The sequence below is a fragment of the Kwoniella newhampshirensis genome, chromosome 2 (assembly GCF_039105145.1).
Source record: "Kwoniella newhampshirensis strain CBS 13917 chromosome 2, whole genome shotgun sequence".
NCBI classification, from domain to species: domain Eukaryota; kingdom Fungi; phylum Basidiomycota; class Tremellomycetes; order Tremellales; family Cryptococcaceae; genus Kwoniella; species Kwoniella newhampshirensis.
The window spans coordinates 1,112,451-1,137,261 of NC_089956.1; the positions used below are offsets into that span (position 1 = coordinate 1,112,451).

At 50.8% G+C, this 24,811-nt stretch overlaps 11 protein-coding genes and 1 non-coding gene across 12 annotated transcripts; 6 read left to right on the forward strand and 6 right to left on the reverse strand.

Moving 5' to 3' along the window:
- Positions 1-174: 174 nt before the first annotated feature.
- IAR55_001114 (uncharacterized protein) lies at positions 175-959 on the reverse strand (the record flags this gene model as incomplete). The annotated part of the gene is made up of 3 exons (XM_066944243.1): positions 175-213; positions 618-715; positions 881-959. The coding sequence occupies 3 exons, from the start codon at positions 957-959 to the stop codon at positions 175-177; spliced, it is 216 nt and encodes a 71-aa protein (XP_066805444.1).
- A 1,013-nt stretch (positions 960-1,972) lies between these two features.
- IAR55_001115 (uncharacterized protein) lies at positions 1,973-3,266 on the reverse strand (the record flags this gene model as incomplete). The annotated part of the gene is made up of 5 exons (XM_066944244.1): positions 1,973-2,143; positions 2,200-2,499; positions 2,559-2,849; positions 2,905-2,982; positions 3,054-3,266. 5 exons carry the CDS (start codon positions 3,264-3,266, stop codon positions 1,973-1,975), a joined length of 1,053 nt encoding a protein of 350 aa, XP_066805445.1.
- A 500-nt stretch (positions 3,267-3,766) lies between these two features.
- On the forward strand, positions 3,767-4,214 carry IAR55_001116 (uncharacterized protein; the record flags this gene model as incomplete). Its single annotated transcript, XM_066944245.1, has 3 exons — positions 3,767-3,826; positions 3,890-3,934; positions 4,101-4,214. The coding sequence occupies 3 exons, from the start codon at positions 3,767-3,769 to the stop codon at positions 4,212-4,214; spliced, it is 219 nt and encodes a 72-aa protein (XP_066805446.1).
- Positions 4,215-5,034: 820 nt separating this feature from the next.
- IAR55_001117 (heat shock protein HSS1) lies at positions 5,035-7,286 on the forward strand (the record flags this gene model as incomplete). Its single annotated transcript, XM_066944246.1, has 6 exons — positions 5,035-5,061; positions 5,141-5,195; positions 5,257-5,510; positions 5,572-5,983; positions 6,037-6,766; positions 6,833-7,286. 6 exons carry the CDS (start codon positions 5,035-5,037, stop codon positions 7,284-7,286), a joined length of 1,932 nt encoding a protein of 643 aa, XP_066805447.1.
- Positions 7,287-7,966: 680 nt separating this feature from the next.
- IAR55_001118 (uncharacterized protein) lies at positions 7,967-9,847 on the reverse strand (the record flags this gene model as incomplete). Its single annotated transcript, XM_066944247.1, has 5 exons — positions 7,967-8,189; positions 8,258-8,989; positions 9,045-9,215; positions 9,271-9,704; positions 9,773-9,847. The coding sequence occupies 5 exons, from the start codon at positions 9,845-9,847 to the stop codon at positions 7,967-7,969; spliced, it is 1,635 nt and encodes a 544-aa protein (XP_066805448.1).
- A 307-nt stretch (positions 9,848-10,154) lies between these two features.
- IAR55_001119 (uncharacterized protein) lies at positions 10,155-13,737 on the forward strand (the record flags this gene model as incomplete). The annotated part of the gene is made up of 13 exons (XM_066944248.1): positions 10,155-10,173; positions 10,222-10,335; positions 10,388-10,474; positions 10,537-10,751; positions 10,802-11,004; positions 11,062-11,223; positions 11,271-11,385; positions 11,438-11,522; positions 11,579-11,658; positions 11,718-13,036; positions 13,101-13,276; positions 13,353-13,540; positions 13,621-13,737. 13 exons carry the CDS (start codon positions 10,155-10,157, stop codon positions 13,735-13,737), a joined length of 2,880 nt encoding a protein of 959 aa, XP_066805449.1.
- A 349-nt stretch (positions 13,738-14,086) lies between these two features.
- On the reverse strand, positions 14,087-15,947 carry IAR55_001120 (uncharacterized protein; the record flags this gene model as incomplete). The annotated part of the gene is made up of 6 exons (XM_066944249.1): positions 14,087-14,173; positions 14,234-14,659; positions 14,724-14,848; positions 14,921-15,042; positions 15,108-15,262; positions 15,345-15,947. 6 exons carry the CDS (start codon positions 15,945-15,947, stop codon positions 14,087-14,089), a joined length of 1,518 nt encoding a protein of 505 aa, XP_066805450.1.
- A 420-nt stretch (positions 15,948-16,367) lies between these two features.
- Positions 16,368-17,256, reverse strand: IAR55_001121 (uncharacterized protein; the record flags this gene model as incomplete). Its single annotated transcript, XM_066944250.1, has 7 exons — positions 16,368-16,442; positions 16,502-16,537; positions 16,651-16,729; positions 16,848-16,894; positions 16,983-17,003; positions 17,091-17,117; positions 17,170-17,256. The coding sequence occupies 7 exons, from the start codon at positions 17,254-17,256 to the stop codon at positions 16,368-16,370; spliced, it is 372 nt and encodes a 123-aa protein (XP_066805451.1).
- A 299-nt stretch (positions 17,257-17,555) lies between these two features.
- IAR55_001122 (uncharacterized protein) lies at positions 17,556-20,049 on the reverse strand (the record flags this gene model as incomplete). Its single annotated transcript, XM_066944251.1, has 4 exons — positions 17,556-17,707; positions 17,770-19,666; positions 19,732-19,866; positions 19,954-20,049. The coding sequence occupies 4 exons, from the start codon at positions 20,047-20,049 to the stop codon at positions 17,556-17,558; spliced, it is 2,280 nt and encodes a 759-aa protein (XP_066805452.1).
- A 425-nt stretch (positions 20,050-20,474) lies between these two features.
- IAR55_001123 (nuclear protein localization protein 4) lies at positions 20,475-23,041 on the forward strand (the record flags this gene model as incomplete). Its single annotated transcript, XM_066944252.1, has 9 exons — positions 20,475-20,477; positions 20,550-20,767; positions 20,830-21,127; positions 21,187-21,725; positions 21,787-22,113; positions 22,168-22,243; positions 22,291-22,542; positions 22,599-22,728; positions 22,779-23,041. The coding sequence occupies 9 exons, from the start codon at positions 20,475-20,477 to the stop codon at positions 23,039-23,041; spliced, it is 2,106 nt and encodes a 701-aa protein (XP_066805453.1).
- Positions 23,042-23,365: 324 nt separating this feature from the next.
- On the forward strand, positions 23,366-23,480 carry IAR55_001124. The gene has a single exon (XR_010824793.1). It is a non-coding gene; the product is annotated as a 5S ribosomal RNA (ribosomal RNA).
- Positions 23,481-23,967: 487 nt separating this feature from the next.
- IAR55_001125 (uncharacterized protein) lies at positions 23,968-24,804 on the forward strand (the record flags this gene model as incomplete). The annotated part of the gene is made up of 3 exons (XM_066944253.1): positions 23,968-24,163; positions 24,397-24,520; positions 24,657-24,804. 3 exons carry the CDS (start codon positions 23,968-23,970, stop codon positions 24,802-24,804), a joined length of 468 nt encoding a protein of 155 aa, XP_066805454.1.
- Positions 24,805-24,811: the final 7 nt, after the last annotated feature.

Genomic DNA, 24,811 nt, shown 5'->3' on the forward strand with positions numbered 1-24,811 from the left:
CCTTCTCACACCGCAGTCATCCGGGGCGGTGGCTGTGTACCTCAAAAAGGAAGCAACCTGCCAGCAATGTGGCTGACTTCAAATTGTCGATTAAATTTAACTCATACGATGACTTCTCACATCTTTGCATCCTCTTCCGAAACTCCTAAAGAGCTGTACAAAGTAAAACTACCTCTACTGCTTGTCGGCAATAGGAACATCCTTTCCAGAGACCTATTCATGTTCAACCATGATACCCATATCCAGGAGCAGTAGGACGATCAGGTTGCGGTATAGGTTTACCATCAGAGTCGACATGGGCCGATCCGGGTGGTTTGCCGAGAGTGGTGGATAGCGGGGCGGCGTAGTCGAATGTGGACCAGAAATATGCGTTGATTAGTTTGGAAGAATGGGACCGCAGCCGGTGGGTGTTGGTGTTAGTGTGGGTTTGGGTCGGTATGCGGTAGGGTGGAGGCGGTGGTGTGCATTAGGAAAGGTGTGCGTTGAGGAGTAATAAGATAAGCTTGGACCCATTTCAAGGACAAGGTCGAACATATATATAATATATATATGGGAAGTGGAACGCAAACGCGCGAAATGGGGGGGAGGGGAATTTAAGTCGGAACAACGGTAATCACCTTTTTGAAAGCGGATCTCACGCCGTCAGAGATCTTCTCGGTGGTAGAGGCGTTCTGACCGTGACCGGACTTCTTGAGAAGACCATCGACGCCCTTGTCTAGACACAACGTCCATGATCAGCGTCCGCCAACTATCATTCGTGTGTAGGGTTTCAACGTCGAACATGCGGTGGCGACCCATCATACACGAGGGCAGTCGCGATGGACCGAACCCCGATGCGGTGACAATGACTCTTGACGATGGATACAAAAGCTGAACTCACCGAGAGCGTCTTGCTGACCGGCACCAGCGGGAGCAGCCTGAGCGTCGGTGGAAGCGATAGGGGCAGTGTTCTCAGCCATTATGATTGTGTGAATTGAGTGGTGTGGGTAAGTGTGTCGAGTTGTGTGGGAAGAAAGAAACACTCGGTATGGATACTACCCGTGGTTATATACCCAAACGGAGTTTATGCCTGTTTCCACTGTCCCCCCTTGGAATGCAGTGTACGTACTAGTGAATACGCCGTGGGAGTAGTGGCGATGTGGAGTCGCTTGTCATGGCAGAAAAGCACCTCACAATTACATCATGTCACCCAATCCAACCCCTCGAATCCAGGCACACCCTCAATGACGGCGATCTTCTTTCTTGGCTTTTTTGCCCAATCCAACAATAAACCACGGATAGATAGATACAGAGCGTCATATCATAATCCCATACCATACCATACCAGTCACCGTTAGATCGCAGACGGGACATTTAGTCGGTGGCGATGCATATTGCCTTGCCTGGGTAGATAATACCTTCAGAACAAGGAGAATGTGATGTGCACACATGAATAGACAGGTCAAGGCTTGGCGTTGTTGACTGCGGATTCGTGCAAAGTGACAATTGGGGTGTCCCTGTTGTAAAAGTCAGTGCGGTGCTGCCTTTACCACCTGTGTTATGGCGGGGGCTCAACAGGTGGAATGTAACTCTACGAGGCGGCGTCTTCCTTCTAGGTGAAGTCATGGTGGTGGTCGAGTCCGAACTCTCGTAAAGGCCAGCCGCTTCAGTCGACATTAATGTCTTGTATGGCTCGAGTCGCTGTCCTTAAATAGAGGGCACGAAATGGAGTGATGAGCATGTCCGACGAGACATGACTTGGGCGCGTACAGTACCCAGTCTTGCAGGTCTGTGATATTTCAACAATCGCTTGGCGAACACAAGAGACAGGTCGATGCCTTCACATGGGGTATGAATGGTTGGTATATATGTTCGATCTCTTCCCAGGCCCACTACGCGTTTCATGGCGCACGGCAGCTATTGCTCTACACCGAGCATGCTCGCTCATCTTTCTCTATATTTTTGGCGTTACTTTGTACTCAACGCCCCGACTCTACTCGATCTTCCCCTTCGAGTGACCCTCTTGACCGGCCTTGCCACCACCCATCCCGGCGATGCGCTCGGCCTTGATGCCCTCCTTCTCGACTTCCTCGAAAAGACGTTTTTCAACGGCAGCTCGCTCAGACTTCTTAGCAGCGGCAACTCGGTCCTTATAGGCGTGGTACTGCAGACCCATCCAAGTTAGCTGATATCAACACTTGTTGGAAGGGAGAAGCTCACCTTAACATCGGTACCGAGAGAGTAATCCCACCATCTGAAACTCGTGGAGAAACAGGAGGTGAAGGACGCGTGGTGGAAGTCGTGGTGATCGGCACCCGCCCAGAAAGGAATGAAAGTTCGAAGAGACCAGGGAAAGTCGTATCCGGAGTGAGCGTCGACGGCTTGCCAAAGTCGAAGTGTAATCCAGACGTAGACAGTGAAGATGTGAAGATCGCCCCGGAAAAGACAGTAGATGAAAGGTCCAGTGATAGTGCCTTGGGCGAGGATGAGGACTTCTAGAGGATGAGCGTATTCAGCAGCCTGCCAGGTTACTGTGTCAGCATTTGTCATGAATCTACTTCTGAGCAAATGAGACTCACCAGACCGATAGGCGCAGAGAACTCGTGATGAAGCTTGTGGATGTGCTTGTAGAAAGGACCGTAGTGGAGGCCTCTGTGAGCCCAATAGTGGAAAGTATCCTCAAAGACGAAGAAGAAGGCAATCTGAGCGGCCATGACGGCGAGAGAGGTGAAAGGAACTTCAAACGTCTTCATGCCAAAGTAGCAGCATATCGGGTGGAAAGCGAGAATGAGAGGAGCTTCGCAGGTGAAATGAGTGAGGAGGACGACCTTGGTGCATTTCCATATTTGCGCTCGAGATACGTGTTTGTTCTAGTGGCAAACATGTCAGCATGACTTGGAGACTTGGTTGCAACAGGGAGCTTACGGGCTGGATCTTCCATTTTTGGAAATATGGGAGAGCATCGATAATAAGCCATGGTATAGCTCGGCCAAAATAGACGATCTGCGAAGACTAAGCGTGAGCAGGGTGTCAAAGGGCGTTAAAGTCGTTAAAGTGGGGGAAAGCGCGCTCACTTCGTGTAGCAAGAAACTCATCATTCCAGTGGCAATAATTGGGTTCCCGACCGCGATGTAGTATTCTGCCCAAGTCTTCTCGATCCAGCTAAGACTGTTCAGGTCGACACCTGGATACAAGGTGTTTTGTGTTTCTGTGGCATTCTGAATGACGAGGTGCTCGGCTATGCCAGGAGCATATTTCGAGACAAAGTCCATGGCAACTGCAGACATGTTGTTTTGAGGGTGATTACGCTCTAAGACGCGAAAGGAAGGACTAGTGAGGGGGAGGAATAAGAGTGACCAAAGAGGAGAATGTATAGTCGAGCGCAGAAGAGAGTGACTGAGCAGGAGGCGGGGGGATGGGAAGGTGATTGGTTACTGAGAGGAGGGACTGAATCGGATTGGATCGGAGTGGGAAGAGATCATACGATACGTGATATGTGATTGCACGATGATTGATTGATATTTTCGGTTCGTCTTTCTCTGTGGAGGTCGAGTGGGTCAGATGGGGGAGGAGTGGTACGATCTTCTGAAAATCCAAACACCCGTGCCACAACACGTGGGGCAACAACAACGTATCCTTATACAAGAACCAAAGGAAACCCTGACGGACTGTACTCAAACTCCGACATCGACAACGCCTCGTCGCGTCCTTTTATGGTCGTTATTGACGTTGATATGAGGGAGCCTTGAAACTGCCCTTCAAGCCTAGATACAATCAGAGACCAAGGATGGAGAATCCGCACGAGGCAGAACAAGCGGTTCTGCTTGAGAGGATAATAAAGAATGTGGTGAGTCGAAAACTCATCAATCGAATCATACTCGTGTTGACGCTTTGCCGATGCCTTCCATAGGACAAGTGCAACGAAGCGATTATGGAGATGAACCACTGCATCAAGGTGTGTAGTTGGCTTCGGCCGTGTTCGATCTCCATCTTCACACCATGTGTTCCCTTGAGACAAGCAAGCGATGTAGTCGACGCTTTTGAAGAATTTCAGTCGACCCTCCTGGCTGCTGAGCAACACGTTCATGGAACGGCCCAACTGATCACTCTTCTGCTCACAGGAATTCCTTGACTCCGCATCATCCGTCCACACAAGTGCCGAACTGCTTTCGAACTACTCTCGAAACGTCACATACAATCTGAAAGCCGTCAACAGTATGCCGAAGCCTGTGTAGGCGGGTCTAACTGCGGTTCAAATGGGTAGATTGGGTTAGATTGGAAAAAGAACGCGCCAGAGTGAGAGAAATGTCGCAAGTGCTTCGTTGTATATAGATCCACTGTACCCCTTATGAATACCATGTTACTCAGCCATCGCTAGCTGACAGATACATCCCGGGTCGGAGCAGATCTTTGGATCGCAAGGAGGTCCGTGCGCCGGTCATCAGGTTGTGGGTGGCAAAGTTGACTGACTTTCGATCCATGTGACAGTCTGGTCGGACATGCATTCTCTTGACTACAATTCTTCTCTCGTTCCGCCTCTGACTGCTGCTGCCTCTTCACAAATGTCGTTTTCAAGTGCTGTCAAGAAGTCGCACAACATATGGCCGGCCAGCAACGATTTATCACGTGATCCTCAAGTGCTTTTCAAACCGTATTCTAGCGCCTGTGTTCGACAGACCCATCCACCCGTTCCTCGCCATTTGTGGCAGTTTCCAGCCAAACCTTGATCATTATTCGATCCTCCTGATTAGAGCGATGGGACGGTGTTTCCATGCGATTTCTTTCCAGAGACTTTCTGGTACGTTCCATGGTCGAATGTTCCTCCACTTTTGAGTGTGGTCTCGTAGTTTCCCCGAACCATCCAGCTGTTTCCCCCTGGACCGCCTGGATGCGCACGAGCTACGTTTCTCCCGTTACTTAAGAGAAGGTCGGTTCAATCGTCGCTGTTTCTTTTCCTTTCAATTCTTTTCAACTATACATTCACTGAGTGAACAAGACAACGCACACATTCTTCTCAAAAAACACATCTCAGAACAACTTTAAATAACACACAAAATGGTTAAAGCTATCGGTATTGATTTGGTGAGTTGGTCGATCGCCCTTCCCTCGTCGTCGTTGACATCTATCTGCTGATCTCATGCTGACAATTGTATGTTCTTAGGGTACAACCTACTCTTGTGTCGCAGTCTGGCAAAATGACCGAGTCGAGATCATTGGTGAGTCAGATGTTGGCTTCATAACATCGCAACGTCCGCTGACCATTGTACTTTCTTTCAGCCAATGACCAGGGTAACCGAACCACACCCTCTTACGTCGCCTTCAACGACTCCGAGCGATTGATCGGTGACGCCGCCAAGAACCAAGTTGCCATGAACCCTTACAACACCGTCTTCGATGCTAAGCGATTAATCGGACGAAAGTTCTCTGACGCCGAAGTCCAAGCCGATATGAAGCACTGGCCTTTCAAGGTCATCGACAAGGCTGGCAAGCCCATCATCCAGGTCGAGTACAGGGGCGAGGAGAAGACATTCGTAAGTTTTTTTTCGCTTATTTTAGCGTTCTTCTGTGCCAAAATTGACGCAAGTTCTATAGTCTCCCGAGGAAATCTCCTCTATGGTCCTTATCAAAATGAAGGAGACCGCCGAAGCCTACCTCGGTGGCACAGTCTCCAAGGCCGTTGTTACCGTCCCCGCATACTTCAACGACTCTCAAAGACAAGCAACCAAGGACGCTGGTACCATTGCTGGTCTTGAGGTCCTTCGAATTATCAACGAGCCCACCGCTGCCGCCATCGCTTACGGTCTCGACAAGAAGAGCGAGGGTGAAAAGAACGTTTTGATCTTCGATCTTGGTGGTGGTACATTCGATGTTTCTCTCCTGACCATTGAGGAGGGCATCTTCGAGGTCAAGGCTACTGCTGGTGATACTCACTTGGGTGGTGAGGACTTTGACAACCGACTCGTCAACCACTTTGTCCAAGAATTCAAGAGGAAGAACAAGAAGGGTAAGTATTTTGTGCCACTGATTATTTAAGCTGTAGCTGACTCTTTTTCGCAGACCTTTCTTCCAACGCCCGAGCTCTCCGACGACTCCGAACTGCTTGTGAGCGAGCAAAGCGAACTCTCTCTTCCGCCGCCCAAACCTCTATTGAGATCGACTCCCTCTTCGACGGTATCGACTTCTACACCTCCATCACCCGAGCCCGATTCGAGGAGCTCTGTCAGGATCTTTTCCGATCTACCATGGACCCCGTCGAGAAGGTTCTTCGAGACTCCAAGATCGACAAGTCCAACGTCCACGAGATCGTCCTTGTCGGTGGTTCCACTCGTATCCCCAAGATCCAAAAGCTCGTTTCAGATATGTTTTCCGGTCGAGAGCCCAACAGGACCATTAACCCCGATGAGGCTGTGGCCTACGGTGCTGCTGTCCAAGCTGCCATTCTCTCCGGTGACACTTCCTCAAAGACTCAGGACCTCCTCCTTCTCGACGTCGCTCCCTTGTCAATGGGTATTGAGACCGCTGGTGGTATCATGACTCCTTTGATCAAGAGGAACACCACCGTCCCCACCAAAAAGTCCGAGACCTTCTCCACCTACTCCGACAACCAACCCGGTGTTCTCATCCAAGTTTACGAGGGTGAGCGAGCCAAGACGAAGGACTGCAACCTTCTCGGAAAGTTCGAGCTCTCCGGTATCCCTCCTGCTCCTCGAGGTGTGCCCCAAATCGAGGTGTCGTTCGATGTTGACGCGAACTCCATTTTGAACGTCCACGCCAACGATAAATCTACGTAAGTTTGTTTTCTATGGCTGACTCAGTCCGTAGGAGCTGTCGCTGATATTTTTTCTCTTCGCAGCGGAAAGTCATCTAAGATCACCATCACCAACGACAAGGGTCGTCTCAGCAAGGATGAGATCGAGCGAATGCTCGCCGAGGCTGAGAAGTACGCTGCTGAGGACGCTGAGGTCGCCTCCAAGGTCGCTTCCAAGAACGCCTTTGAGTCATACGCCTACTCTCTCAAGCAAACTCTCACCGAGCAGAAGGACAAGTTCTCTGAGGAGGACCGAACCACCTTGGAGACCAAGGTTGACGAGGCTATCGCGTCTCTCGACAACATGGAGTCTGCCAGCAAGGAGGAGATCGAGTCTCACCAGAAGGACCTCGAGGCCATCGCCGGTCCCATCATGCAGCGATTCTACGGCGCTCAAGGTGGTGCCCCTGGTGGCGCTCCCGGTGGCTTCCCCGGCGCTGGTGGTGCTGGCGGTGCCCCCGCTCACGAGGACGGTCCTTCCGTTGAGGAGGTCGACTAAGCGTTCCGATGATGTAGACAGGAGGAGGTAGAGAGAAGTAGTGGTAGGATCAAGGACGAAGAAGTCAAAATTAATGTAGAGAAGAAGTTACCCCATATTCGTTCCCCACCCATATTTCAGTTACAGTTTCATTCTTATGCTCATGATTCGATATATCGTGTATATGCATTGGTCTCTAGATACCCGCACATCAAGGCATCGAACATGTACCGCGTAGTCCTGAAACACTTTTGGAAGTTCGGTTTGCAGAACTGAACAGAGAGTAAAAATGGCATTTCTCGGGCTTGGCATTATTATAGCATATGTCGCTTCTTGCATGGCAGTCACTTGTAAATGATGCTCAAGGAAGGATGGTAATCTCGTTGTAGAGTCCCGCAGCGTCGAACAGCAATAATCTTATTCAAAGTGTTGGAGATTTGATAGCTCAGCTCCGAGGACGACAGCAGGTCGGGATAAGCAAGCCTGCAAGATAAACTTTTGGAGGAGAGAGAGAGAGAGTGGCTCATCCGAGAAATGGAAGAGAAGGAGGAAATATGAAGATATCAATCCGTGAGACCTCTATCCGATTTGTGTTAGTTCGGGCTGTGAATCTGCACAATCGTGCTCTGCAGCTTCGCCTCATCACTTCATAGTGTCAAGCATTCCACGATATGCCATGCATCGTCTGAACACCAACTGTGCTACCAGTCCCATACCCCTCTGAATTCCCTAAAGTCTTCGCCCCCAGCTGCTGCTGTCTCCCTCTCGAACCTCGCGACTTCTTCTGGATCGAACAACTTCATGTAACATGATGTACCAGGCGTGTTGAAATGCTTGTACGGATCGGTAGGTTTGATGGCTCCTCCACATCGATAGCAGAAATGAGCGTTGCACCGACCACATGTCATGTGGTTACATCCGTGGCTAAGAGAGCATCGGTAAGTCAGCTCTGTCGGTGTGATGTCGACTGAGAAATAGGGAGGATAATCCACCTCTTTTCCACCCTCACTCCACACCCTGCACAAGCTCTCGTACTCCCCTCGAGCCATTTCTTATTCGCCTCATCTTCCTCCCACTTGGCCACCATCCTCTCAAGGTTGACCTTGCCTTTCCTCGCTTCCATCTTCCGCCGCCCCTCACTGCCCTCGGGGTAGCTGAGATACTCAGTGACGATGAGCGAGGTCTGAGGGAAGGCACATGGAGTATGCGGACCGTGCCATGTTGCTTGGCAATATAGGCAGAAACTGTAATTACATTTAGGACACACGCGATACCTCTCCCAGCGCTCTTCGGCAGGAACACTGGGCGTGACAGGAGATACTGATGGGGACGAAGAGGATGAGGATATCTCGGAGAGACGAATGACTCGCGATGATGCCGACGATTCTTTCGAGGCAGGAGGATGTGACAGTGGCGGGACCGCAGCTTGACACATTGGTCGTGGACAAACGGTATAAGTTGGGTCTACTAAGTCAGCCAGGCCCCTTGATTCCTTGTACTCACCGATCTCTGCCTTTCGCCGCTCTTTCAGTTCCTCCCATCGCTCTTCAAGCTCCTTTCCCACCACACTCTCCACCAGACTCGCTTCCACCTCATCTTCTGATGCGCCAATCCGGTCACGTAAAGCTCTCTGCTTTACACACGAGACGCTGGGACAAGATACGCTCTCGAGAGTGCCTTCGGTGATAGCCAAGGACCAGCAGGAGTTCAAGCATGGTGTACAGCTGTTACACGTTCGGTCAGCAAAGCCGATCAGCACGAACACCGAGTGTCACTCACAAAACACAGCCGCAAGACGGCATCTTCACGCAACTCTTCCCTTTCCGATTTTCCAGACAGATCGAACAGGAAAATGCTGTCTGCTCAAAATCGGAATGAATCTGTCCTGCATTGTACGATTTGAGCGAGGTATGAAAGGCGGACGTTGTAAGCATTGGCGGTACGGAGAATCTTCGAAATATATGACGATCAGTACGCATCGCTTCGAATTTGCCCGCTTACTCACTCCAGCGTGTATCCTTTCAACATCCCCATATCACTCAGAAAGTCACCATTCCCAACCCAGTCCCACCATTTCCACAACACTCCCATTCCCTCCCCACATGAATCTTTTTCTTCTGTCCATAGATCGACAAGCTTATCTTGTACCTCTTTGAGCACACTCCATGGTAGCCAGTTCCCTGCCTTTTCACCGCTAGGTAACGGTGCCCGTAGCAAGATCGGCTTTGGAGGTCCCTCGAGTGGATAGGTCGCAGGCAACACTAATCGCAGACTCAAAGGGGGTAGGCGTGAGAGATCGAGCGAGGCAGATGGACCTGACGAAGTGTCCAATTGAACAGTGGTTTGGGTGGCGAGAGCGATGGGTATCGTGAGGGTGAGTAAGCGACCAGGCTTGTTGGTAGGATTAGGATGAAAATTGATATGAGAAGGGTATATAGACTGTTCATGTCGAAGATCAGCACTGTGCTTCAAGGAGAGCTACATGTTAAAAAGAATCACTGGCTTACCTCGAGAACAGTGATCTCGTCGTCTTGCAAGGTGGAGCATTGAGAAACGATCTCCCGAGTAGAAAGATCGGCCATGGCGAGAATGAGTATTTTTGGGCAAGACTCTTCGGCTGGTCCTGTACTCTTGACGAAGCGATCCGCTGCACAGAGATAGCAACCTATACACGAATGAGAGTGCAAGGAGGTGAAGGTGAAAGTGATAGCAATTTATTTGGTTGTGTCGGCAACTGGCCACCTGGATCCAAGCGGAAACACGGTCGCAAAGTGGAGGTCATTTTCTCAAATCACGTCCATCTAAAAGGTCAATCCCAATCAATGTTCATCCTTCTTCACGCACACGTCCTCTCATCGATCTTGAAGCATTGGGGCACCGCCCGGCACGATGCCTGGATCGATCAAGGGTAGGTCTGCTGTGTCTACAATGCCATCATGATGCTGATAACATGCAGCCATCGATACCGACTCGGTCCACCGAATACACTCTGGACAGGTTGTGCTGGACCTCCAGGGCGCCTTCAAGGAACTGGTCGAAAATAGCTTGGATGCTGGTGCGACCAATATCGGTGTGTTTTTTGAGTCACAGTAGCCATGCTACGAGGCTTACAGTGACTGCAGATGTTCGGATAAAGGATAATGGTCTGGATAGCGTAGAAGTGTCAGACAATGGGTCTGGGATCGCCAAGGAGGATTGGGACTTCATAGGTGGGTTCATCTGTGTGCCTCTTGGTTGGATCTTTGAGATCAACAGCTGAGACACTCCCTAGGACTCAAGCACCATACCTCAAAACTTCCCTCGCTGTCCGAGCTGTATAAAGTCACTACGTTTGGGTTTCGTGGAGAAGCCTTATCCGCTCTTTGCGCTTTGTGCGAATCGGTCACCATCATCACAGCGACAAAGGAGACTGCTCCGATGGGTGCTATCATCAAGCTGGGACGGGATGGGAAGGTAGTCGACTCCTCTGGGAAGGTCGCTAGGCCTGTAAGTCGACTGCGAGTCGGCCAAGTAACCTTACTAACTTGTACGCTCAGCGAGGCACGACCATCACCTTGACCGGTCTGTTTGTGCCCCTCCCAGTCAGGAGGAAAGAGTTCGAGCGCACGGTCAAAAGAGAGCTCACCAAAGCTTTGACGCTTCTTACGGCCTATGCTCTGGTGCCTGCTAGTGTCTCGCTTACCGATGGAAGGACCGGGGTCCGATTGCGGGTCGAGACGGTTGGCGCTGGAAGGACTGGGTAAGGTGTCTTGCACCAGTCGATCATTTATGTCAAGCTGATTGGTACCCCGAATAGAAAGCGTAGTACGCAATTGTCGACGGACGGGAGAGGCTCGTTACGTTCTTCTGTGACAGCGGTATGGGGAATCAAAGCGCTTGATGGAGTGCAGGATGTCAATTTGGATCTGGAGGTTGAGGTTGACAAGCTCATGGCCAAACGAGAGGGCATCGTAGAGAGGTGAGTATGGAGACATCTGCGGGTACTATACAGCTGAAATTCTGCAGCTCTCAACATGTCAAGGTGTCCGGACTATTGTCATCTGCTCAGTGGGGCCAAGGAAGGTCGAGCGCCGACAGGCAGTTCTATTTCATCAATGGTCGACCGTGTAACCTCCCAAGTGTGCGTAGCGCTCATGTGTCAGGAAGCAACTGGGCTAATTGTTATGATTTAGGTGGCTCGCGCTGTCAATGAAGTCTATAAGACCTTCAACACGCAACAAGTCCCGATGGCGATACTCGATTTCCAAATACCGCCTGGTGAGGAAGATTATATACGCCATCACCGAGAAGTACAGCTGAAGCACGGCGTCTAGAGAGTGTAGATATCAACGTCAGTCCCGACAAGCGGACCATCTTCGTGCACAGTGAGGATCGACTCATTGAAGCCTTAAAAGTGAGCTTTACGGGTACTGATCATTTTAGTGAGTGGCACAAACTCACCCTTTTTCCTAGATCGCTTTGGACGCGTTCTTTCAACCGTCACGCTCGACTTTTGCCGTGGGAGGTGCCATGCAGACAGTCAAAGCCATTAGACATGTCCAGTCTCAGCTTTCAATGGGAACAAGTGTTGTCCCGCAAGAGGTCGAGTCAAGCGATGATGATGGAGTCCAGACGCAACCTGACGAAGTACCGGTCGAGTACGCTGAAGAGGTCGAAGAGGAGATACCAAATGAGACAGACGAAGAGGCAGACCATGGTGTCGTAGTCCCTACACAGGAGGAAGTGGAGGTCATGGAAATCGATACAGAAAGCGATGAAGAACTGCCTCGGCGGCAATTCCGATCACCAGGACGACAACAGCTAGCTCCACTCTCTCCACCTCCCCCGCCACCTAGACATGTCGTTCATCAGACTCTCAACACTACAGGGGCCTCGTGGAGTCCGGATAGAATATCTCGCTCGACTCAATCTGCCCGTGCAGGACCAGGACCGAGTTCCAAAGCGGCCAGGATTGACTTTCGCAAGAGATTGAAAGTGTTTGCAAGTCAGTCTAGCAGAGCGGTCAGGGACTCTACCAGCGACGACCCAAAAGATGACTCTGAAGACGAGGATGTTGACAGCGGTGAGAAGAGTTCGATAGCTGAGAACAGTGGTAGCCAGCCGGATGAAGAGGAAACACCAGCCAAGGCCCTCACGCCGGACGAGCTCGGCAAAGAAGTAGAAATCCGTGTCGCGTTCAAGCGAAGCCGACCTCCAGATCCATCTATATTCGAGGTCGAGGTCGGGAAATCATCAACTGAAGCGGATACAGTGATGAACGGGGACAAAAATCACGGCGAATCGTCGCCACACCGCGTTGATGATCACGAACGCCCACGCCTGGTCGCTCGCCCGTCCAGCAGTTTCAGGGACGAGATCATCTCCACAGCGCCGCAAGGAGAGCTCACTTTGCGGTTCGATTTGCCTCGATTGAAATCTCGTTATGCAGCAAAGCGCAGCCGACATTCCGATCCTGTCCAGGCCAAAGTCAGAGACGCGTTCTCCGCTGTGAAAGAGGCTGGTTTGGCAGATGCTGCTGGAATTGCCAACAAGGACTTCGCCTTGGCGGAAGAGGCACTGTCAAGAGTGATCTCGAAGCCCGATTTCGAGAGTATGGAAGTTTTAGGGCAATTCAACAAGGGATTTATCATCGCTCGTTTAAGATCGGAAGGTGGAGAAGGGACAAGGGCAGCGGACGATCTGTTCATCATCGATCAACATGCTTCGGATGAAAAATACAACTTTGAGACATTACAGAAAACGACGGTGATCAAGGGACAGGCCTTGATCAGGTAAGTTGCTGATGCGCAAGTCGGTGCGATTGGCGAACCGAAGCTCATGTCCTTTTACCTGTAGACCTCGACCGCTGCAGCTCACAGCGGGAGACGAGATTGTGGCGATGGAGAATCTTGATATCCTGCACTCGAACGGGTTCGAGGTGAAAGTGGACGAGGAGAAGCCGCCAGGTCGAGGAGAAAGGATAAGTCTGATGGCGATGCCGGTCAGTAAAGATACGACGTTTGATTTCAAGGGTGAGTGCTTGTATTGTTCTGCGGCAGGGCGTGAAGGGGAACAGACAGGTCGCTGAGCTTTTATCGGTCTTCACAGATCTTGAACAATTGCTGCATCTACTTTCGGACGGCGCAAGACCTTCAGGTCAAATGGTCAGGTGTAGTAAAGCCAGATCGATGTTCGCCATGAGGGCATGCCGAAAAAGCGTCATGATAGGAAAGGCATTGACAAAGGGTCAGATGGTCCAGTTACTACGGAACATGGGGACGATCGATCAACCTTGGGTAAACCGCTTCCACTAAATTCAGACTACGTTGAAAAGACGGCTGACTTGGATCTTGGTGGTGGGTGGGGGGATATACAGAATTGTCCTCATGGCAGACCGACAATGAGACATTTGACAAAGATTGAAGTGCCGACGAAATCGAAAAGTGGGAACGGAAGAATAGATTGGAAGATGTGGAAAAAAGATAACTTGTAGTAATCTAGCATGTACATCTTGCTTGCTATCCGCGATATGTCCCAGCAATCGATGAGCGGCAGCCATTCACCCTGGCGAAATGCGCGAGACGGAGTGAGGCCACTTTGACAGGAAAGGTTGCATAGATGAGCGGAAGCTGCATGAGAAAATGATGATCGTACAAATGCGTTAGAAAGAATGAGATGAAAGACTGGGACGAATGACTACGAGTATGACTCGACTATTACTACGTTTCGGACAATATGTGGTTCGTGAACAATAAAGACAAGACAACGGTGAAGAAGAAGAAGAAGAAGAAGAAGAAGAAGAAGAAGAAGACGACGACGACGACGACGACGACTACAAGATTTTAATCCTTCTCGGAGTGAACTGTTGACAAGGCCCAGACCCTAAGATCGTCTTTGGTGACTTTCGAGTTGGTGATCCAGTCCATTGCCTATGTGACCCATCGTTCAAGTCAGTCAACTCTTTTGTTCATCTGCAGTGCTGGACTCACCAAAAGCTCTTGCGGACTCTTCCTCTCGCCTGGATCCTTATAGAGGCAATCCTCCACGAACACCGCTGCCTCTTCGGGAAAAGTTTTCCTTCTGCTGGCCAACTTCGGTGCAGGTTCATTGACAATATGTTGCAGCAGATCCAGGATCGACATCGTATGACCTCCTCCACCCAGACTGACTCCTTTCGATCTCCGCCGTTCTTTCTTCACACTGCCGTCTTGGTTCAGTTTGGGGCGCTGGGATGAAAGGGGGAGTGTGGGATCGGGATCGTAATCTGAAGCGGTGGGTGAGGGAGGTCCTTCTTCGAGCTCGGCCTCTGGAGAGTCGGAGAATGGGAATCGGCCGAGTGCCAATTCGATTAGGGATATGCCGAGAGACCAAACGTCGGACTTGATCGTATAAGGTGCGCCTTGGATCCGCTCAGGCTAAGGAAATATGCGGTCAGTATGCCAACCCACAGTCAGACCGAAATTACATAGCTTCACGTACACTCATATATGTGCTCGTGCCTACAAACGTGTTTGCAATGGAATTGATCAGTTCGCCAGATACGCCAAAGTCGCAAATCTTGATCTCTCCTGCTGTGTTTGCAAGAATGTTTGATGGTTTGATATCTATGATTATGGAGAGTACCATCAGTCAGGATCATATATATATATATATATATATATATATACTCGACGTACCTCGGTGTATGATTCTGTGAACATCGTAAAGATACATTAAGCCGTGCAGAACCGCTTCTGCGACTTTGCCAACGATATCTATGGAAATCGAGCCATTATGTCGGTAGATATAGTCAAGGGAGCTGGAATCGTTAGACGATCAGTACCAAGTCGTTCAACCACCGCTTCAGAATCCACAGCTACTCACCCTGCGTCCATATATTCCATGACAATGCCGACATGTACGTCCACTGGGAAACAGCCGTAATACGAGACGATGTAAGGTGAAGCGCAGTCGTTCATGATTTGCAGTTCTCTCAGAATCTGCTTTCTGACCGAAGGTTTCGCATCAACAAGAATGAGCTGGGATGGTCAAGGAAGTCATTGTCAGCTGAATTCTGCTTCCTGAGTCCTCACATGCACGAGTTAGCCGTGATGGACGTACCTTCCTAGCCATGACGCAACCTCTCTTCTTGTTCCAGACCTTTGTGACTGTCCCTCCGTTCCCCGCTCCAAGGTCCTGTAACATATCCAGATCTTCGTCTTTCACGAGATCCTCACCACCCTCTTTCTCTTTGTGTTTGCTACTCTTCTTCTTTTTCTTCTCTTTCCCACTCCCACTCCCTCCAGCACCACTTGTCGCGTCACTTGTCATTGAAGCTGAAGCCGAGGTCGAGCTACTATCGCTATGTATCGCCGCGATGGGCGAATCGATGCTATTTGACGAAGTCGATCTGGAGGACAGTTGAAGTTTGGCGATATCTTCTCGTAATCTAGCGGCCTCTGAGACGAAGTTATCATTACCACCTGCATTGTTCGATGATCCTGGAAGACCAGGCGCAGCTCTGGTAGGTTTCAGGATCGATTTGGAGATGTCCAGACCGGGCGGTTTCTTGCGTCCGATAGACGATTTGGGTGTACCGAAAGAGGAGAGGGAGGAGGTACCAGCTGTCGGCGGAGAGGGAGTGGCGTTCGAGGAGGGGATAGGCTTTGAAGACGATGTAGTTGATCGGGAAGGGTTGAGTAACGGATTGGTCGAGTCGAGCATGATCAGGATAGCTGCACCAAAGGCAGTCTTGGTAGTCTTGGCCGAAATGGAACGAACGACTGCTCAGCGGGGAAGAGCGGAAGAGGAAGAATGGACAAGGGTCAGAGGGCAAGCTTGGAGCTAGGCGAGTGGGACGAGATGCGAAATCCCTCTACAGCACGATTGAGATGGGGTATGTGGGATCTGATCAGAAAGAAGTGAAAGGGAAGGAGATGAAGTAGCAGGTGAAATGAGCTCGAGCCTTTGTCGCGAACGGGTCGAAACAACAGATCCGAGCGTCAGCGTCATCGCGTCGTGACATTACGTAAATAGTAAAAGTGAAGTGATATCCGCGCACTAAGTTGGATCACAAAGACAAAAGCAATGATAGACTGATGAGATGCATTGCTTGTATGAGGGCTACAAAATGGACAGCGGGTGCTATTGGACAAGGCAAAGCGGATTCGCGGGAGGAGGAGGCTCTTTCTTGGGCTCCGCTTTCTTCACCACCGAGACCTAGTGGGGACGTGGCGTCAATGGAGATGTACTCGTGGACAGGAGATGAGGACACTTACAGGAAGGAGGAATCCCCCGGGAACCTTGGTGCCCTTCTGCAGAACCCCCATAGAGCAAAAGGCTTCAGCATTATAGCTCGTGTTGCTTTGACCCCCTTGCTGAAGTGATGGAGAGTGATATGGACGAGGAAGTGGGTTTGGTCTCTCACCGGAAAATGAAGACCGAAGTCTATCGTGGCTTGCATTGCGAAACTCGCACCTTTAGGCAACAGTGTCCCTGCGGGGAGACTGAACAGGAAGGGAAAGTCAGCAAGAATGACTCGAGAGCTGACGAGAGATGCGTCTAGTCTAGTCTACTCAATTGTAATAACCGAAGCAAGGTCTCTGCGCAATCAAACACACTCACAAAACACCTTCGGTTCTGACCGAGGAGGTCTCAAGATCAGTCCTGATCTGATCGTTTCAAAAAGGAGCTCACAAAGTATGCTAGCAGGATGGTGTATTAGGTGCGAATACTTCAGTGATCACTAAGGGTACTCACATACGCTCCGAATCGCTTAACCTGTCACACAATTCCCCTTCCTCACATCAGCGCCATTCTTTCGCAGGCAATCGTTCCAAGGCGAGACACGATGCACAGATCACTCACATAGCCGGGTATCTCATCTTCTTTCGCCTAACCTTCAGTTAGCGACCGCCACCATGTTAGAAATATCCCGCAGACCTACGTCAATAGGGGGAGGGGTGATAACAAATGGGTTGAGAGGCGCCTCAATACCATTGGCAGTGCCCATCGCACTCTTCGGAGCGTTCATCGTGTTTGCGAGTCTGACTGCGGGGTAAGTACGTCCTTCGTCATGGGATACTGCCAGCCAGAGCAAGAACAAGAAGGTGGGTCTTGCAATAAGGCTTGTTTCCCATGTGGAATGGAGTAGAGCGCTTCAAAGGAGGCATGAAGGGGGATATTGACAAAGGACTATGTCAACACAGACATGCATAAAGGAATAGCAAAATCGAACAAATGCCAATCAACAGAACAGGAATACAACTGTGCGTTTCTCCAGACTCGCCCACTCAACGAACGCTATCGTACAAGATCACCTTGCACACCGCGCTAGTCATCCCAACTACCAAGCGAAACTGCACTCCTAAGTCCACCGGAACCCATGTGCGGTGCTGTTCCCTGACTCTTGGTCCATCCTGGTTCTTCTTCGGATACATCGTCGATGCCACATGTGTGATGAACATGCCAGCCATCCCTCGTACCTGTGATACGGCGTTTGATATCAGCTTCCATCACAGAAAATTTCCACATCGAGTCTGCTTACCAGGCGTCCTTCTGAGCATACAGCCGCTCTCTCCTCGTCCACAATCACCCGTGAAGTCAGCGTCCCACGCCCACCTTCCCTTGCCCCTGATGCGCATGTCGGTAGGTTTTGCCGACAAGTTGTGTGAGACGAAACGCACTTTCTTTCGGAGCAAGTCAGGAAATTCAGATTCGATCCGCTCGCAATGGTCGATGCATAACCAATTGAGAGCGGGTAGCGTCGAAGATCGAGACGAGGAGAAAGGTTGGACGATGGAAGTCGAGCTGACTTGGGGGATTGGTGTGACGATCACAGTCGCAGGTTTCGGGCGAGACGGTGCAAAAGGTGAAGCTTTGGTCGGCGGCGCTGTTGGTCGGAAGGCTGAGCTTCGAGCGGATGGTATGCCTGGTTGCGAGCTTGATGACGTTGTCTTCAGTCCGCCCGGCAAGCGACTCAGTACCAATCTTCTCAGTGCCCCACTGGTGATGTCGGCATTTCCAGCAATAGACAAAGCGACGAGATTGGGTAGCGAATCTTTCGTCGCATCACCTTTGCGCTCCAATGCCTCGATAAAGGTATTGTCAACGGAGCAGTAGGACACGTTGAGGAATCTCAAACCGGGCAGTTTCGCCAATACGCTCAGCAGCTCGGCCTGGTCAACAGCGCAGTGACCAAGGTCAAGGGAGACAAGGGTCGATCTAGCCGCTTCTAAGCCGCGTGCGGAAAACCAGCCGGATACAGCGAAAGGCGAGGCCTTCCAGAGATCGACGTGCTGCAAAGACGGTACTGACACATCTTCGAAGCGTATGAGGTTAGAATACGAACAAGCGGAGTATGACTGTAGTTCGGGAACGACGATGTTCCTGCCCCGTACTCGCCACATCTTCACCCAATCGGTAAATTCGGGCATTGGGTACGTTGCAGTCTGCTGAGTGGAAAGTGCAGTGAGCTGTGGTGTGAGACGAAGAAGATCGGACAAGTCTGGCCATGCCGACGTGATGACGCAATGTACTAAAGAGAGGGTTCTGATCGATGCGATGTGTTCGGGATGTTGCATCCAATATACAGGGTCCAAGAGCTCTGCCGCTTGATCGTCCTTGGAGATAACTGTCCCCTGCGTATCGATGCGAAGTGCCTCCCTCTTTCTTTGGCTGATCGAGATCCCGTTCAATTGCACATGCATTAATGATCGAGCTTCGGTATCGAGAAGTCCACATGCGACGTCGTTGACCATTACCGGAGTTCTGAATTCGGTAATCGAGTTGGGGAGAAGCTCAACGTGCAAATCTCGCAATTGTCGAAACCGCCCTTTCCATCGACTTAAAAGTGTCTCAATCGTTCGACTGTCGGCGGTCACATCCAGTCGCCTGACGTTTTTCAAGAATGGACGGATTGCTGTTACTACCTCGTCCGTTTTGCTGGTGTCGAATGCGTCCGTAATGACGATCTCCATAAACAGTCCTTCCGTCCTTTCCGTGTACACCTTGACCTTCTCCATCACCCTTTTCTTTCCAAGCACAAGCTTGTTCCACAAGCTTTTCTGATTCACCAAAATTCCTCTCCACAATCTGCAGACCCCTGCCATCTTGCTCACGAAACCAGGATAATCGGCCATTCCATGTTCCGCAATTGAGAGCAGAACGTCGGGTGACAATCGCTGTATGTAGTTGACGCGCGATCTACGGGCTGCCTCTCGGGTCGCTTCTTGACGAAGGCGTTCCCCTTCGTCTTTCGCTGCTTTTGCTCGATCGTAGTTGTCTTTCTCGACTATGATCCTGGAACGAAGCCGCTGAAGTGTTGTGTATAAGGTCTGGTTTTGAGCTTGGGTTGGGCCGAGTTCGACTGCCCTTTGGATCATGGTCAGGGCCATATCATACTGCTTCAGCGCAGAGAGGATGCTGGCTCGTCGAAAGTAGCCCTGCAAGATGACGAAGAGGTGTGTCAACGATTGACGACCGCGTGATGTGGGAGGATAGCATGTACCTTGTAACTCTGCGGCCAATTTTTGATGACCTCGTTGCTGACTTCAAGCGCATTGCGTCTCCACGCAGGGAGCTTGCACATGGCAGCTGCCTTAAAGTCCATCAGAGTGAGATCCTTTCCGGCAAAATTCAATGCCTATGATGATTGAAAGCTGTCAGCTCCGACTCGATCACCTGCCTCGCTATGCTTTGCTTTCCCCATCATGTCCACACGCTAACCCACCTTGTCAAAGTTCTTCCATGCTTCCTCATAATTCCCCTCCTTCCAATATTTCATCCCCATGTCCTGATATTCTTTGGCCAGTGATTTCCTGCTCATCTTGACCTTCGCCTTTTCATCCCCTCACTCGGTCGGTCGAGATACAACAGGTGAGACGAGAAATCAACTGATTCAATGTTCCGGAGTTGTCAAGAGTCACAGACAGGCTCAGACGCGTGTGAGAGGTAACATGTGACACCGTGGGAAAACTGGTTCCAAATGATACAGATGGATCGATAATCGATCAGCAGTGACGTCTCGTTGTGGCCATCCGCGCTGACGAAGGTGTCGAGAATAGTTCGACTTGCACTGGTTCATCATTGGACAGCTCTGCACGCCCTTCTGCATCACCTTCCAATCTACCGAGAGTAGAGCACCGCTTGTGCGCACACTCTGTAAGCAGCATTCGTGGCCAAGGACTCGCACCACCGGATAGACAGCTGCTCCATCTCGACACTTCCGCTTTCCGTCCACATTGTTCCAACATGGTGAGCATTGTTTCCGACCACTCCCGTTCAGCTTGTCCTGCAACGGTTTATTGGTCTGACATGTCACTGCAGCTTCTTCGCATCCGTTCCCCAGCGGGCACCGCTCGTATCACGGTCGAGCCCACTACTTCTGGGGAAGACTTCGCTCAGCTGATGCTGGATACCATCCCGAACTCGGATGCTCGACCCGACCCGAAGACATTGAAGCTTAGCAACCAACCTGGAGCCGGTGGAGAGTCTGTCTCATTTGACGCGCTAGTGGGGCGCACGGTCGGAGACATGGGGTTCAGGTGAGTCCTTCATCCGTCATACACACTCGCTGGCATATGTGCTGATGCTCAAGCGGATCCAGCCATGGAGACCTCCTATTCCTGTCTTACAAAGCAGTCACGGCCGATCCCCAATCTCATCCCACCACACAAGCAACGACTTCGCAACCGCATCCTGCCCAACCTGACCCGTCTCACCCTCATACACATACTGATCCACCACTGCCGAACACCATTCCGCTCACAGATCTCTCCAACGTCAAAGAGGCAGAGGTGGATCTGTTTTGGAAGTCGCAGAATGGGAAGATTGAGAGAAAAAGAGATCCGACTTTTTGTAGACATGGAGACAAGGGGATGTGTGATTACTGCATGCCCTTGGAGGTGAGTCGTCTGCATCTCTCTGTAGGGTTCAGATTAACTGAAGATGTCCGATTTTGCAGCCATACGATGCTAAATATCAAACAGAACACCAAATCAAACATCTGTCATTCCACGCATATCTTCGCAAGCTCCTATCATCTCGACCGCCCACTTCATCATCAGCGACCGATCTCCCACCCCTTGATCCTCTCTCACTGTCGGTACTGAATCCCTGCCCTACCGGATCCCATGCGCCGTTTCCTGGTGGTATCTGTTCCACATGTCAACCTTCCGCTGTCACGCTTCAGTCACAGACATTCCGGATGGTCGATCACGTCGAATTTGCCTCACCCACTATCATTGATGGCATACTTAGCGCTTGGAGACGTACAGGCACACAGCGGATCGCTTTCCTGATCGGGAAGTGGGAGAGATACGACAAGGTGCCAATGGGAGTCAAGACGGTAGTGGAGGCTGTATGGGAACCGAAGCAGGAAGGAGAGCTGGATGGATTGACAGTGGAAGTGCCTTGGGAAGATGAGGAGCGGGTCAGCGAGATCGCTGCGTGGTGCGATAGAGGGCTGATGGTGGTTGGGATGATCTACACGGACTTGACTCCGTGAGTATGAGGCTGTACAGGTCTTGTGAAGTCGCACTGACCTCTACACATGCCCCAATAGCTCACCCGAGGACATCACCAAATCATTGTACAAGCGACACGCGCAATCCTATACCGCTTCCTCGCTTGAAATGCTACTTTCAGCAGCTTACCAAATCTCACATCCTTTGCCGACCAAAATGTCACCGACCGGTCATTTCTCCTCCCGTTTCGTGACCTGCTGCTTGACAGGGGATCAAGATGGTGGGATCGGGGTGCTCGCTTGGCAGGCTTCCGAACATGCAGAGGCGATGGTCAAGGCAGGAATCGTGGAGGCAAGCGTGGATCCAGGTGTAGTGAGGGTGAGGAAGCCTGGTCCGGGAGAATACGTTCCGGAGGTGTTCTACAGGTGAGTAAGCCGCAGCCGAAGCTGTGAAGTCAGCGCTAATGAAGTCATGTACAGCTATAAGAACGAGTACAACCTTCAAGTGAAGATGCCTGCCAAGCCAACCTTCCCAGTGGAGTATCTTTTCGTCAATGTAAGCGAAATCGTTTGCGCTTGACCTGGCACTGACATTAGACGTAGATCACCCACGGGTTCCCTGTTGATCCATCGCCACTCTTTTTGTCCAGCTCGTTCCCTACGGAGAACCGACCTGGTTTACATGATCAATCGATGGAAATCGTCATATCGCAACTCAGTGCAATCCTGTTGAAGTCTGATGCAGAAATCACGGATACTGGTACCTGGCCTGGAAGGATCAAGAAGGAGGTCGAGAAGTGGTTGAGTGATTGGCATCTGGTCAGCTTCCTGTGTATGCAGGGAATGTTCAGCTTAGTGGGTGGAACGAAGCTCATACGTCGGACAAGTGCTAATCGAAGATGTAATCTCAGGCCGAGCAGAAGATCCTCTGTAGAGCGGCTACGGCTCATGCTCATCCAAAAGACGTAAACGCTCTGGAGGAGCTATTTGCAAGCGGAGGTTGGCAAACGCTCTTAACCATTGTTGATTCGTCCAGATCAGGTACGTGTCTGTGTTTCGTGAGATCAACATGCCAACACTGCTGTTGCTAGTGCAACCGACAAACGGCTTCTCCAATCCTCCCTTTTCTGCTTTCGGTGCACTGGGCATCGACTCTCCAGCCGAAGCAGGATCTTCGACCAACCTCTCGGGTCTCGCTGGATCATCAGCAGAGACAGCTCTGGGCGGAACGAGTGGTGGAGGCGGTGGTGGAGCAGCGGCATCGAGTGGCCCGAGAGAATGTCCTCACTGCACATTCGTCAATGAGCCTGGGTCAAGGGATTGTGATATATGTGGATTACCCCTGGATGGGTAGAATTCAAGCATCTTAGCATCATGCATCGTGTGTGAACCAATGTCGCAGTAGGAGACCGTGCAGTGCCAGTAGAGGTATCTCTGAATGTCCAGATGTGCGTCAAGACGTCAACTTGGCCTCCCTTCAATCGACAATATACTGCGACGCTGAGGCAGTTGCCAATTGGAAAAGTGAGTCAACTCTCGACCACAGGACGACGGTCCCCACCTCGCAGGGATCAGTCTTGCTCGATGAGTCGTAACAACCCGATTCCAAATGGTATCAACCAAAATGACCTGCTTGCAGCGACAATTATATATTTTGGTTAGATTTATGGCTAATATCTACGGCCATAGAACACAGAAAGCATTCCATCCCGTCCGCTTTGGAAAATCAAGCTGTGTATCGCTCGGTTAGTACCAAGGTGGGGGACCACTTGGGAATCCCGGGTGCTGTAGTTTTTGTTTTGCGCATTGCTCTTCTTCATGGCGGATCCATGCGATGAATGATCAATCGAAGAAAAGTATATGTTGCTGGAAATGGGATGACAGATCAGTGCAAGGCGGTGTAGATTGGCGGAAGAGGCGTTGTTTCTGTGTGTCTTGTGTCTTTTTTGTCCTGGTAGAACAGATAAAATTCGCCGAGAACACAGTAGTGAGGTGATTGATTGTCTGGTATCATGGAAGATAATAGGTTCCGATTTTAGACTGTTTTTTTTTTCCGGTCGTTGTTGGTTTACGCGTTATCATCACCATCGTCCCGTTCGGCCCAATATAACGAACGATACCCCTTGACTGGTACAGCTGCGAGTAGATGACGATCGTCCGCCGCCCTCGCCCTCATCGTACCAATCATATCCTGACCCCCGTTCGATTGATCCGCTGAACAGACGTCCTACACATCAGCAAAATTTATCGCAATACACCCAGCTACATTCCTGAGATCCGATGCCCCGTCAACCCACTTCTTCCGCTTCGGACTCGTTTTCGTTCCTCCCTCCCTTGCCGGACGGTAATCGTCTGGTCCACCTGCTTTCCCCTCAGGGATCGAACAATTTCACCTGTGTCGATGTGCAGGGTGAGGAGAGACTCGTGGAGGTGTCTTCGAAGCTGAGGAGGATCAAGAGTCTGATAGTGATGAGAGGTGAGTTTGATCAGCGTTTTCCGTTTTCCGTTTTCCGTGTTCTCGACCTCTACCTGAGTCGGATTGGGGATGTAGACAATCATAAGGGGTAATTGAGTAATGGGTTGTGGGTTGAGACGTCATGAAATGTGTGAACCAGGGATCTGCATTCGCGTGGGGAGAGAGGTTATAGTACGAATGATGATGGAGAACCAAGAGCTCAAGCGTCCCCTTGCCCCTCTCACCCCTTACAGGCGACTTCGCCATCATATCCCTATTCACCTCCGACCCAGCATACAAGGGCGGAAGGCTGGTCGGCGAGATCGTCCATATGTTGGAAAAATCAGATATCAAGGAATGGAAAAAGGCGGGAGCGTGGTGAGTCCTTGTTTCGTCTCTGTCTGTCTTTACCAGACGAAACTACCTGATACGATATCTAAGAGATTAGATGGCCGAGTCACTGTTGTTCCTGGTTCTGGTTGTTGAGCTGACAGATGGGAGTCGGATCTTGCAGGCCGGAAGGGTTTGGCGAGAAAGTCATCGAACCGCAGATAACGAACTCGGAAGACGATGAGGACGAGTACAGTGATGAGGAAGTCGACGAGGACGAGGATGAAGACGAAGACGAAGACGAAGAACCCACTGATACCGTCCAACAATGACACTCTC